Raw genomic sequence first — 15373 nt, 5'->3', positions numbered from 1 at the left:
AATAAATTGATTGTATTTTCATTTTTGGGTACGCACAGGAATTTTTTTCATTTTTTTTTAATTAGAATTTTTCTCTGAGTTTACACTTCGATAAGCCATGTTTCCGAAACTACTTTTGTAATCTATTCATGCGCGATACACCAGCTTGCAGTGCTCATGGGATTTTCAGCACATTGTGATTTAAAAACCATTGCATAACAGTTGTGAATATTCTAGTGCATATATAACAAAACAAAAATGTAATGCACTAAAGCTTCGAAAATGTATAAAAATAAAATTTAATAAAATTCCGCGAAATTTCATGAAGATTTGACGAATTTACGTCATCGCTAAACATGACGTCATACAATTGGAAATTTTCAAGGGAAAGATTATTTCCAATTGTATGACGTCAAATTCGGACAACATTTAATTAAAATGAAGTTTTTGTTGTAGGTGTTATTTCATTTAAGATTCCGTTGTATTTATCGGACATTTATGGTGTATAGGAAGTCAAGATGGCGGCGTACTCCTTCGTGACTACTTGCCATTGTGTTTTTGATAGTTAATATAGTAGTCATCAACAAAACAAATGTTTATTAAATATCACAAATGGTTGGCTGAAGAATTATAAGGATTAAACACATTTTTCTAGAGGTTATTGATGTGTAAACCGGGGCTATTACTCACAAACTCAGGACTTTTTTTCAGTTTGTGATTTAATCGCCCCGGTTTACACATCAATAACCTCTAGAAAAAAATGTGTTTAATCCTATAATGATTCAACATACATAACTTTTTGGAGCCGACAATTCATGATAGTAGTCTATTTCTTATATTGATTTAAACTTAAATTGATATTTACAAATTTGATTTATATTCACAATGACAGTGTAATTTATGCCTTATATTTACAACGTTCTTTACAACTTTAGTTTTTACTTATAATGATATTTACAAAAATGAATTATAATTATAAATTATCTCTACAAGTAAAATATTACATTAAAAACAGGTTGTAGATCGTGTGAAAAGATATACTAACAACTTTGTAGACTACGTATTTGTCGACCATGGACAGAAACACAAACAAGGTAAATATTGTCTTTTTATGTAAAAGTATAATGATCACAGAAATAATGAATTCTGATGAAATTTCAAAACGGAAAGTCCAAAAATCAATGAAAAAACAAAAGGCTCAAACACATTAAACAGATGCATCGCAACTGTTATAATCCTGACTTGGTACAGTGGTGGACTATAGCTAGCTTAACCTCTCATTTGTATGACAGTCATTTTATAATTCCATTATTTTGACAACAATTTGACTTAATCAGATACAAAAAAATCCAGTGCCTGTTATGACCCTTGAATGTTTGATTCATCAAAACGAGTAATTTCCAATGGGAGGAACCTTAATGGGTTTTTGAAATAGCTATATGAAAGAGAGAATTCATCTGCATTAGATTTTTTGATTTTGATTTCAATGGGTTTTTTTTCAATCTGTATTTAAGATATTTAAAAAAGCTTCATACACATCAAGAACATTGATCCTCAATGATCTTCAACTTTGTTTTTGTTTGGCTTTATGCATATTTTGATATGAGCGTCACTAATGAGTCTTATGTAGACGAAGTCCGCATCTGGCGTACTAACTTATAACCCTGGTAACTTTGATAGCTATTTGTCGTTTTTCTAGCTAAAAAATCGATGTTTATAGTTATTTTGCATTACATGACTGTATAATTTGCTTCACTTTATATTGAACATACCCCAACAATCACAAGTTGGTCCGAGAACACAATTAATTTGTAGTGCATTTCTTTTAGAACATAAATGAAAATTTAAAAAATCCCACCTCACTTTCTCAATGAAATTTTCACAGTGTGTTGTACTCCTTTGAGGACAAATTATATCAAAATTATAGAAAACTTCATCGTCCCTTACTCAAAGTATGGACAATTTTATCTAAAGGGCGTCTTGAAATCTTTTGACAGCTTCCGAAGTGCTATTTTTCAACCTTTTTCACCTGGACCAAATCACTACTTTCCTTTAAAATTCTGGACCCAATTTTTTTTACAGAGTAATTTCACCCCCTACTTACAATTTGAGGCATTAAACATGGAGAAATTAATTTGGAAGGGGTATAAAAATTAATGGCAAGTAACCCACTGTTAACACTAGGGACTATATTCGTGAACAACGAAAATCAAGGGACGACAATTGTGGTCTCGGACCTAATAGGATAGAAAGAGTTGACAAATCTTAAAAAAAAACTTGGTAAAACCAAAGCTTAATAAATTATAACACTGCTTGCAAAGTTTCATAACAATAGGATATATATTATAGACAATATGTTAAATTCTATACTCATCTTTGCGTGTTAAATTTTGACGTTAAAATTGAAAAATTTCAACTATCAACATGTTGGGCTTTAAAAAAAAAAGATTGCAAAAAACTTCTTTTTAAATGCCTTAATATATCATTTATTATATACTAAAAGAATTAGAGTACTCATTTGATTTATCAGACTTAGCATAAGTATTCAAAAGTAAAATTTATATCCGCCTAGGCCTAAAAATTGAGTTTTTTCAATGAAAGGGGGCTTTACATGAAGATGTAATATTTTCCAGCAATTTTAAATTTGTGAAGCTTTTTGGTTATAAATTATCCTTACATATGTATTGAATGTACTTTAAACGGAAAGAAAAGTTACAGATAACAGACCATATTAGTTTAAAAGGGTCTTAAGCCAAGTAAAAATGGAAAAAAATCAGGGTCAATTTAGGCCGTGCCACATATTTTACATTAAAAAATTCATATTGAGGCTATAAGAAATAAACAAATTGTGTCTTTTTTTATCATTTCTATACTCATGTGACATGATACAACAAATATGAGCACAAAAAGGTTCTTGCAATTAACTTTTCTTGCAGACAGTATGGTCTGATACAAAGATTTCTGGCTTTTTAGTGAAAAACTTGAATGCTTTTTTAGTCTCAACAGGCATATATTTAAACCACTTGCTATCCTAACGAAGAAAAGAAAGATATTATGTGAAATGGAACATGTACAATAGACATTGCAAAGTGCTTTTGGTACACATTTAGTGAGGTCTTTATTGTGGACTTCAAATTTTATGTACCAAGAACACCACTTTTGACTTCATCCAAACAGGGAGTTAGACAAGGGTCATTTATACAACACATTTTGCACATATTGTCTGAGATAATCTTCTTTTCTGTAGATTCTGAGTTCATATACAAGTAAAAGAACAAGATAAAGGCATAGAAACACAAGTATTGACACATGAAAACGTGTCAGATAGAAAGTCAGGATGCCATATAGCATCAATATTAAAAAAGCCTTAAAATGCCCATTTTGACCATAAAATGCCAAAATTGGTCATTTTTGCAGAAATTCTATAGAATAAAAGTTTAAATCCTTTAGTTTCATGCTATTTGACAAATTGACACCACCAAATCATTTAGGGAAGTTTCCAAAGTACAGATTCTATATTTACAGACTTCACCTCTTAGGTCCAAGGACACAATTAATTCGTAGTGCATTTCTTTTAGAACATAAATGAAAATTTAAAAAATCCCACCTGCGCTTTCTCAATGAAATTTTCACAGCGTGTTGTACTCCTTTTGGGACAAATTATATCAAAATTATAGAAAACTTCATCGTCTCTAACTCAAAATATGGACAATTTTATCTTTAGGGCGTCTTGAAATCTTTTGACAGCTTCCGAAGTGCTATTTTTTCAACCTTTTTCACCTGGACCAAATCACTACTTTCCTTTAAAATTCTGGACCCAAATTTGTTTACAGTGTAATTTCACCTTCCTACTTACAATTTGAGGCATTAAACGTGGAGAAATGAATTTAGAAGGGGTATAAAAATTAATGGCAAGTAACCCACTGTTAACACTAGGGACTATATTCGTAAACAACGAAAATCAAGGGACGACAATTGTGGTTTCGGACCAGTTAGAAATGACAGACGAAATAAATCCTTAAGCTTACGGAAATTGAATGTTCATAATTTATAAAATCGATTTGGTTTACATCTATATCATATAACAACACGATTTGGTTTACATCTATTTAATAGAACAAAACTATTTGGTTTACATCTAAATCATATAATTTTTGTTTCATTTTATATGTAAATTCATTCATACGCCTTTATTGCTCGTATACAAATGGGTGTTTTGCATTTTCTTATTGTTCATTTTATTAAAAAGTAAACAATTATAATGAACGTGAAGCATTTTATAATTATCAAATAAACAGCAATGGTCCATTTCGTATCATGCATGTTATACAAGAAAAAAAAACAAATAGGGAAAAATATGTTGACCTCTCGTCATCTTCTGGACGGTAATAACCAAATTTACCAAAACTTGGCGTCCGTTTGATAGAGCAGTGTCAGGTCATTACGATAACGTTAAATTGTATAAGTAGGACGCCATGCATCTTGCACATTAAAAAACCGTGTCGGCTACTCTTAGATTGATCCGTAGGTGAACTTTTATCAAGTTTAACCTTGGTACGATATTTTCACGCCGCATTGAAGGCCCGTTGTCGACCCTCGGCTGTTGTTTGCTCTTTGGTCAGGTTGATGTATCTCATACACGTTCCTCGTCCCATTCTAAATTGTACTTTTGATTATTCTGTTCAAATTTTGCCGCATTTTTCAATGACGGTCAAAGGTTGAGAATTCAAATCCCATTGGCGTTCACTATTGCACAAACCTATTGTACATAAATTAATCAATCTGTGTTACAAAATCGGTTGATCTCAGCTACTTAGTGAGGAGATTCTGCTCCAAATGTTACACCCGCCGTGTTGCACATAAACCCATTGATCAGTCTTTTCGGTAGATCATTTCAATTTAAATTTTGCAACAAAAACCATTCAGAAATTATCAAAAAGATGACTGTGATGAATCAAGAAATATACCAATATAAGGGTAAATTGTGTTATTGTTAATTGTTACAGATGAAACTTATGAAGTTGTTGGTGAGTAATTATAACACCTTTATAGCTTACATACATACAGTACTGACATATTTATTGTTTAATCGTTTTAAAATCTACTGAATTCCTGGTAGCATTGTCAACAGATTCCAACAGAACGTTGTTCTTGGTTAACGTATTATGAATTAGTTATTTTAGATGTAACTTAATCTGTTTTCATCATAATGTTTGAAATCAGTGATACAAGAAATATGTTAATGATTTTGAAAGTGACATGTAAACCTTCAAATGGATCGGGAGTATTTCATTATACATGTAGTATATTTGTACTGTGTTGATATGTTATTGCACATGTCACTATAATAAAAGATAACCTTACTTACTGACTATTTCCCTAACAACGGAAAGCTTTCTTATGTCGAGAAGTTATGTGCATGCTTCATATGGATGAAATTAGCCATGAAAGATTAGACTCTGAAAACAGGCTTCATATACATCAATTAACTTAAATATAAACAAATAAAAGATGAAAAAATAAATCTTATACCATTTTCCCAGGTTAGGGAATGGTTGGGATACCGCTAACATGTTTAACCCCGCCACATTATTTATGTATGTGCCTGTCCCAAGTCAGGAGCCTCTAATTCAGTGGTTGTCGTTTGTTTATGTGTTATATATTTGTTTTTCGTTATTTTTTTTATATACACAAGGCCGTTAGTTTTCTCGTCTGAATTGTTTTACATTGTCTTTTTGGGGCCTTTTATAGATGACTATGCGGTACAAGCTTTGCTTGTTGCTGACGGCCGTACTGTGACCTATAGTTGTAAATGTCTGTGTCATTTTGGTCTTTTGTAGAAGTTGGCTCATTGGCATTCCTACCACATCTTTCTTTTTATATAAGATTACACATTAAGGATGTCAAAATATCTGAAATTTAACACAAGAGTACTCGGTCATGAAACTTGGATAAATTTTTAACGTCCAGTGAAAAGTTTTGATTTGTTGTTGGGCTGTGGTATTTTGGTTTATTTTATAACCTTATCATACTATGATGACATCGATTAATATCGTAACGATAAGCTTGTATGTTGTTGCAGAACTGATACTGTACGACTAGAAAGTATAACTTGATCATTAGTCATGTGTGTCGCTAGTCCGTGTTTGTGTCAACGACTACATGTAAAATTATATACCTCCGAGATGAATCTATTTTTTGTTATTTTGTTGATGGCCTTACCAATGCAGGCTGGTGGTTATGGATTTTATATTCGACCAGGCAAACCAAAGCTAAGAAATCATATTTGCTTCGTCTCGTCTTACATGTCTTCATACTCATTTAACAGTAAGGCCGTTTTCAAAAATTGATAAAACAAGAGAGAAAAGAGGGCAAAGAATATACAAAAGAGATTTGTTGTCAGTTTCAAGTTGGCAAAGCATAGTTTTAAGAAATGAACTGAATTCTATATCAAGAATATGAAATGGCATTCGATGCATTAAATTAAAATGATTTGAATTGTCTATTTTCAGAAATAGGGGTAGCTGGTCCTCCTGGGAAACAGGGTGTTGAAGGTACGATGTACTGTAGATTCATTAAAAAAATAATTATGTAATACTGGAAATATGTGTTGGATTAACATGTGTTTCGATTGTTATCCATATTACGAAAGTTTAATAGTTTTCTGTTTGTCTTTTTCATTTTTAGCCATGACGTTGTCAGTTTATTTAAAATTTATGAGTTTGACTGTCCCTTTAGTATCTTCGTGCCTGTTTTAAATATAAGTTTTGAATATCCCCTATCGTGTTGTTTTTCTAAATAATCAAAGAATTACTAGTTTTGATGATTTCAGAATGTAAAGTTATAAATTAGACAAATAACGTCTGTCTTTAAAGATAAAACAATAAGCAATCCCAGTAACTGGCATTTCTCAAATCCTGGAAACTGTTTCCATTTTATTTACTAGTATGTTTGACATTTTGTAGGAAAGAGAGGATATCCTGGTCGAGCTGGAACTCCTGGATTAAAAGGAGATAGAGGAGACCCTGGAAAAATAGGACGTACTGGATTGCGAGGTTTTAATGGATCTCAAGGAACAAAAGGTGAAATAGGTAATCCGGGGGAAAATGGTAAAACTGGTGAAAGAGGACTTGCTGGACCGACTGGATTAAGAGGATTGGATGGAGCACCTGGTAATGATGGACATGACGGAGCACAGGGACCAGTCGGTGGTGATGGTGTCCAGGGAAAATCAGGAAAACCAGGAAAAACAGGACCTGCTGGAGCCGATGGAGACATTGGACCATCTGGACCATCTGGTTCGACTGGATATCCGGGACCACAAGGAGATCTGGGATTGAGAGGACGAAAGGGGAAAAAAGGAGATGCTGGTCGCACAGGAGATCGAGGCAACACTGGATGTAGTGGAGAATCTGGATCAACAGGGCTACCGGGACCAACTGGTCCAAAAGGAGAAACTGGTTCGCCAGGATATAGGGGTATTTAACATTTTAATTATTTGTTGTTCTGTAGGCACATGCTTTTACATAAATGATTATATAAAACCTTAAATACAGATTTTATAATGATATGATACGCCGAAATTTATTGTTTATTTTACTTTTGATTAATGTTTTCCTTGTAAGTTTATAATTTTGTTTTCAGAATTAATTCTCTTTGATAGCTTTAGCTCTATCGTCATTATTTTATATTGTCTTTCAACAAAATGTAACTCATAAAGAATAGCAATAGTAAAAGAAGTCCGAATTCTAGGAGCTAGGTACTAAATAATTTTACTTTAAACGTCAAATTCTTCTTATTGACATATACTATGACGCTTAACGTTACTAAATACTGGTTTTGTTACTTTACTGCCGACACCAACTTTTATTTACTGGTTTCGTTACTGTACTGAACAACAACTTCTGAAGTACTTGATGTACTTAACTTACTGTTGGTGTGTCTGTATTGTTACAATACCTCACTAACTATTAGCATATCTGTATTGTTACAATACATCACTTACTGTTGTTGTGTCTGTATTGTTATAATATCTTACTTACTGTTGGTGTGCCTGTATTGGTACAATACCTCCTGTACTGCTGGTTTGTCTTTATTGTTACAATACTCCTGTATTGCTGGTGTAACTTTATTGTTACAATACCTCCTGTATTGCTGGTGTGCCTTTATTGTTACAATACCTCCTGTATTGCTGGTGTGCCTATATTGTTACAATACCTCCTGTATTGCTGGTGTGCCTTTATTGTTACAATACCTCCTGTATTGCTGGTGTGCCTTTATTGGTACAATACCCCCTGTATTGCTGGTGTGCCTTTATTGGTACAATACCCCCTGTATTGCTGGTGTGCCTTTATTGTTACAATACCTCCTGTATTGCTGGTGTGTCTTTATTGTTACAATACCTCCTGTATTGCTGTTGTGCCTATATTGTTACAATACCTCCTGTATTGCTGGTGTGCCTTTATTGTTACAATACCTCCTGTATTGCTGGTGTGTCTTTATTGTTACAATACCTCCTGTATTGCTGGTGTGTCTTTATTGTTACAATACCTCCTGTATTGCTGGTGTGTCTTTATTGTTACAATACCTCCTGTATTGCTGGTGTGCCTATATTGTTACAATACCTCCTGTATTGCTGGTGTGCCTTTATTGTTACAATACCTCCTGTATTGCTGGTGTGTCTTTATTGTTACAATACCTCCTGTATTGCTGGTGTGTCTTTATTGTTACAATACCTCCTGTATTGCTGGTGTAACTTTATTGTTACAATACCTCCTGTATTGCTGGTGTGCCTATATTGTTACAAAACCTCCTGTATTGCTGGTGTTACTTTATTGTTACAATACCTCCTGTATTGCTGGTGTGCCTTTATTGTTACAATACCTCCTGTATTGCTGGTGTGCCTTTATTGTTACAATACCTCCTGTATTGCTGGTGTGCCTTTATTGTTACAATACCTCCTGTATTGCTGGTGTGCCTTTATTGGTACAATACCTCCTGTATTGCTGGTGTGCCTTTATTATTACAATACCTCCTGTATTGCTGGTGTGCCTTTATTGGTGCAATACCCCCTGTATTGCTGGTGTGCCTTTATTGTTACAATACCTCCTGTATTGCTGGTGTGACTTTATTGTTACAATACCTCCTGTATTGTTGGTGTGCCTTCATTGTTACAATACCTCCTGTATTGCTGGTGTGCCTATATTGTTACAATACCTCCTGTATTGCTGGTGTGCCTATATTGTTATAATACCTCCTGTATTGCTGGTGTGCCTTTATTGTTACAATACCTCCTGTATTGCTGGTGTGCCTTTATTGGTGCAATACCCCCTGTATTGCTGGTGTGCCTTTATTGTTACAATACCTCCTGTATTGCTGGTGTGACTTTATTGTTACAATACCTCCTGTATTGTTGGTGTGCCTTCATTGTTACAATACCTCCTGTATTGCTGGTGTGCCTTTATTGTTACAATAACTCCTGTATTGCTGTTTGACTTTATTGTTACAATACCTCCTGTATTGCTGGTGTGACTTTATCGTTACAATACATCCTGTATTGCTGGTGTGCCTATATTGCTACAATACCTCCTTTATTGTTGGTGTGACTTTATTGTTACAATACCTCCTGTATTGCTGGTGTGACTTTATTGTTACAATACCTCCTGTATTGCTGGTGTGCCTATATTGTTACAATACCTCCTGTATTGCTGGTGTGCCTATATTGTTACAATACCCCCTGTATTGCTGGTGTGCCTTTATTGTTACAATACCTTCTGTATTGCTGGTGCGCCTGCCTAGGTACTCTACTAATCACCACCAACTTGTGGTCTGCGTTTTTATTGTTTTTCCTTTAAGATGTATTGTTCCTTATTTTTTTAACTCCACCTTCAGTCGTATTTACAGCTCTAAAAGAGGAACAACAGATGGCAGATTGAGAGTTCTATTTAGATAGATCGAAAATAAACTAAAAATGTCATGACTAAAAATTAAAAAAAAAGAAACAAAGATTAGTACATAAGACACAACAGTGAAAAATAAAGACTAAGCTACACGAATAAAAGATTGGAGTGCTCTCCTTTGCTCTGGAAGGGTAAGCAGATCCATCCTTCTCCACACCGGTTATGTTGCTCATGCTATAACACACTCGGTAAATCAGGTACGGTTGGTACGTAACACAACCCTTGGTGCTGTTTTGGAGATATCATTTAATGCATGAGATTATTGTTTTCATCATGGTACAATTAAAGAAATCGAATTGCATATCAGCGATAAAAAGCTTAATATTTTTATATAATTATGATTCCAATGCTTCTTGGACACTTTATTCGTGATTTTAAACGAGAATATTTATTGTGAGCACACACAAATGAATCAAACAGTCCTTACCGGAACTTAGTTGCCTCCACCTTAAGATTCTAAATATAGATTTGCGTTTCTGTTTGTTTGGCTTTTACTTTGCTTTGTGTATATTTAGAAAAAAAAACTTAGAATAGAGAATGTTTTCTAATACTTACATAGAATTTGGAATAATTAGAAAGTATTTATTAATAATATCTACTGGTGTCGTTATAAGTTGTATGCGTTAAAATGGCAAAATTGTGTTGAAAATTGTATTGACTGTTTTCCCTTTAACGCAACACACGTGGTAAAAATACCAATCTATCTTTTTCCTTATATTTTGTCACTGACCTTTTCGGGGCGGATGTAGTAATTAGAAAAAAACAAGTTGTTGATTATGTTACTTTAAGAATGAATATGAATTTTGATGACACTAACGAAAACCTTTTCTTGAGTCGAAATAATTATCATTACGATATGATCGATTTCATCTTTTTCGTTTTATATATTGTTTGTACATCAATATTGGTAAATGAGTGTACACCACGAGCTTGCGAGTAGTATATACAGTATTTATAATCTATGAGGGATCATGTTAACCAATATCCATCCATCCATAATTTTATATTTGCAACAATGCTAGATAGACTTCTTTCATCCCAGAATATTTTTTCACTGATTACGGCAATAATTTGACGCTATTTTTGCACTAATGCAATATGACTCTTTTAACTCGTGGCATTGTTTTACGGGAAACTTTCTTTATTTTGAATTTCTCAATAATCAAGCTAACATATAACTGTTATATTTACAAATATGCCAATAGTTTACTCCACTTATTCAGTCAAGTACTGATTGATAGTCATAGCATTATAAGGGTTCACTTTGTTCTCAGTCAAAATTGAAAATCTTTCCATATTGATTAGTACATGTTGCTCCGAGTCAGATATACCATATTACTATTAGTGGCAATTCTTTTCTTTTAAAATCCTTGTTTTCTGGTAATCTGTTTGCCTCTCTAATTTCTTATTCATACTTTCTCAAATTTTCGGCGTAAATTTTCCTTGGGAACATACTGATGCTGCATTCACCTGAAAGTTTAATATATTTATTTGTAATGAAAAGGTGTAATATATACTTTTTTTCCAACAGACTGTGGGCATCCCAATGGGAACAAACTGTGCCCTCTACTTGCTGACTTGTTTCTTTATTATTATGAGGCTGACTTCATGCAGAAACTTCTTATGAAGAAAGATAAGAAGTTAGCAATATCCTTTAACTCTACTTTCCGCTATATAGATGACGTTCTTTCACTAAACAATTCAAAACTTGGTGACTATGTGGATCGCATCTATCCCATCGAATTGGAGATAAAGGATACTACAGATACAGTTAAGTCGGCTTCATATCTTGACCTACATCTAGAAATTGACAATGAGGGTCGGTTGAAGACAAAGTTTTACGACGAAAGGGATGATTTCAGCTTTCCAATTGTGAACTTTCCATTCCTAAGTAGCAACATTCCAGCAGCACCTGCATACGGGGTATATATCTCCCAATTGATACGATATTCCCGTGCTTGCATTTCCTATCATGATTTTCTTGATAGAGTGTTACTGCTCACAAGGAAGCTATTAAACCAAGAGTTCCAAATGGTGAAGTTGAAATCATCCCTTTGTAAATTTTACGGACGCCATCACGAGTTGGTTGACCTTTATAGAATAACCATTTCACAAATGATATCGGATATGTTCCTAACGTCGTAACTACAATCCCCTTCCCTTTCATGAATTTGACCTACCGAATTACACAATTTACCGGTTTTGTTATCACATAAGCAACACGACGGGTGCCGCATGTGGAACAGGATATGCTTACCCTTCCGGAGCACCTGAGATCACCCCTAGTTTTTGGTGGGGTTCGTGTTGTTTATTTTTTAGTGTTCTATGGTGTGTCATGTGTACTATTGTTTTTCTGTTTGTCTTTTTCATTTTTAGCCATGGCGCTGTCAGTTTGTTTTAGATTTATGAGTTTGACTGTCCCTTTGGTATCTTCCGTCCCTCTTCTAATAAACTATTACATCTATATAATATTTCAGTAAGTGAAAAATTAATCCAATCATGCATTACAACATCAATTTAAAAATTATATTATACCTGACTAACAACGGTACTCATTAAGTGTTTTATAATATGATATATGGCCAAGTTTTGAAGTGATTGTATTAATTAGGTCAGCTGATGGGTATGCATTTTATATTGCTTCTGCATATGATGGACATCCTTTCTAGTGGTTTTGTGTTCAATTGCAATTGGAATGCAACAATTGACAATATATGATATAGGGCGCATTATAGTGTTACATGCATATTCAAGTATACAGTTTGATTTTTTCGTGTCGGAGAGTATTTTGGAAAGATATGTTGTAACATAGCTTTTTTATGTTTAATGTTTATTCGAAATCAGTTAAAGAAATCTAAAGTTGCACTTGATCTATTGTTAGTAATAGAGTTTTGTGTGTTCTCGTTGAAAGTATGAGTGCTACAGCCCTAACAAGACTGGTGGTCACATAGTTATAAGAATATATACTTTTATAAATTGCACCCCTTACTAAAAAGAAAAATGAGAAATGAGAAAAAACAGAAGAAATATGCACACGGTATGCCATAGAAGCTTAACAGTAACAATAAACAAGACAGAAAGTATGTATATACTAATTATTATACTATAAAGGAAACATACACACATAGAATACGAAAGGTCATGATAACAAAAAAAAAACAACAATATAACAGTTTAAATATGTACTTCCTTTCTTTTTCTACCAACTTATATATATATAACAATATATCAATCAGAAGAGATCATTTGGATTTTAGTTGTTCGGACAAAAAAGTTATCCCGGGACTTATTGTGATGTTTTCTTTTCAAATTTAAAGCGATAGGCGTTCACTCCTAGATTTATTATACCTAGTGTTCACGAAATAATTTTTACCGTTAAAGACATTTTAAACGGAAGGAGAGCACAGCCGATAATCCAATATTATTAGATAAATTACTGCTCCCTCTGTTCTCGTTACGGCAAGTAACGTAAAGTTAGGCGATTTTCAGTCGTTCGTAAGATGTTGAGAAACCTCTAATACATCCAACTTTACGACAACAGACAAAATATCTGCATCCCAATATTTTATTTGCATATCTATGTAGCAACATTACTGTAACGCCTTTACAGGAGTATGTATCGTCTTGCCCTTGGAAGTGAAATACTACATACATGAATACTAGCTTTTTTTTCACATGGAGAATGTATCCCTTTATACGTTTAGCAATAATAAAAAAGCCGGCATGAACGTTTTCTTTTTTTTCTTCATAATACATATATAATTGACTATAAGATATACATGTTTATCGCTATTATCTGTATTTTTCCTTTGATGTTTTTTTGTGATAATTTCCATATCACTCGTGTAGAGTGAGAATGAAAATTATCGCTAGTTTCTAAGGTCCTTAGCAACAGCGTATTAATCTAAATCATGCGCTAGAGTGTCGGCCAATCAGAAAAGATTAGCCAGAACTATACAAAAAACTGTTATCAGATGACTTCTCTGAAATGTCAACAATAAAAAATGATTTCTCGTTTTAATATTTTACCGTGAATTTCGCCGTTAAATAATTTATTGGAAGTTAATAAAAGTAATCAAATCATGTTATTGACAAATAAAAAAAAAACTTTTTTTACATAAGTCTACTTCAAATCATCGTAGGTCTGTCTGCATTTACATTTCTTCATGCATGTATATTTCTTCGTCTGCTTTGAAAATACATAATATATTCAACCGTTCACTTCATTTAGAAACATCAAATTACAGCTTATCAACAGTGAAAATGGTTTTCGCCATATTTGAACACGCCGGATGGTCAGATGAGACATCTTATTTCAAATGAATGAATTACCTGAGCGACTACATATAAATATATCAAATAAGCCTACGAAAAAAAAATAGTACCACAAAAGAAAATGCATTATCATCGTATAAGATACTTTTTTTTACTGAAATTTAAATTATATTATTCGAAAATACAAATAATAGTGATAAATGGATTATTTATGTTTTTTTTTAAACTCGATGCATTTTCTCATTCTCATCTAATCTCAGGGCTCCGCCCTTCGATGAGATGAGAATGAGAAAATGCATCTCGTTTAAAAAAACATAAATAATCTATAAATATTGCAGTATGTGAGGATTTACAGATTCAGAACGGCAGAGCTGTGATACAGAGAAAAGGAGTTGGTGCAACTGTAACATTTTCCTGCGATAATGGGTATCAGCTCCTAGGAAGTAAATCACTCACTTGCGAACATAATGGATTGAGTGGATATATTCCAATATGCTTTGGTACGGACTTTTATAAACATATTGACGTCGCCTACGGTGTTGTATTACTATGTGTGTTGCTGTCCAGTTCGCCTTTATCGCATGTGTTAGATGTTTCAAAACTGATAACTATATAAATGCATATCTCAAATAGAAACGAAAGATACCAAAGGGACAGTCAAACTCATTAATCGAGAATAAACTGACAACACCATAGCTAAAATTAAAAAGACAAATAGACAAACAATACTACGCATGACACAACATAAAAAAATAAAGAATAAACAACACAAACCCCAAACGTACAAACGTAGAAATATAATATGGATTAGAATATATTTGTTTTATTTGGTTACTAGAAATATCCATCATACAGCTGATATATAACGTGTGTGGACAAGAAACACCTTAAATAATTTAAAAAGCCAGATGCGCGTTTGTCTACACAAGACACATCAGTGACTCTCAGATCAAGTCAAACAAGTACGAAGTTGAGAAAAAATTAAGAACCATAACTCCAAATAGTTTTTCCAAACACGGCTTTGGAAATTTATTACTGGAATTAACTGCACTTAAAGACAACACTCGTTGCTTATTATTTAGTTTTCTATTTTGTGTCATTTGTATTATTCATTTTGTTTGTCTGTCTGTCTTTTATTTTTTAGCCAGGCGTTGTCAGTT

The 15373-nt window shown here is 33.3% G+C and overlaps 1 protein-coding gene across 1 annotated transcript; it reads left to right on the top strand.

Annotated features, from left to right (window-relative positions):
• The first annotated feature begins 4919 nt into the window (after positions 1 to 4919).
• On the top strand, positions 4920 to 7465 carry LOC134690012 (collagen alpha-1(I) chain-like). The gene is made up of 3 exons (XM_063549982.1): positions 4920 to 4956; positions 6492 to 6533; positions 6945 to 7465. Exons 1-3 carry the CDS (start codon positions 4920 to 4922, stop codon positions 7463 to 7465), a joined length of 600 nt encoding a protein of 199 aa, XP_063406052.1.
• The last annotated feature ends 7908 nt before the right edge of the window (positions 7466 to 15373 follow it).

This window comes from Mytilus trossulus, chromosome 11 (genome assembly GCF_036588685.1).
Source record: "Mytilus trossulus isolate FHL-02 chromosome 11, PNRI_Mtr1.1.1.hap1, whole genome shotgun sequence".
In the NCBI taxonomy this organism is placed as follows: domain Eukaryota; kingdom Metazoa; phylum Mollusca; class Bivalvia; order Mytilida; family Mytilidae; genus Mytilus; species Mytilus trossulus.
Note: the sequence above shows the minus strand (reverse complement) of the source record. Positions and strands in the feature narration are given on the sequence as shown.

Bases quoted from the DNA above. Each gene is read 5' to 3' on its own strand.
- LOC134690012 (XM_063549982.1), top strand. From the start codon at position 4,920: ATGACTGTGATGAATCAAGAAATATACCAATATAAGG. The intron at 4,957-6,491 runs GTAAATTGTGTT...GTCTATTTTCAG, and splicing joins AGAAATATACCAATATAAGG to AAATAGGGGTAGCTGGTCCT. The intron at 6,534-6,944 runs GTACGATGTACT...GACATTTTGTAG, and splicing joins TGGGAAACAGGGTGTTGAAG to GAAAGAGAGGATATCCTGGT.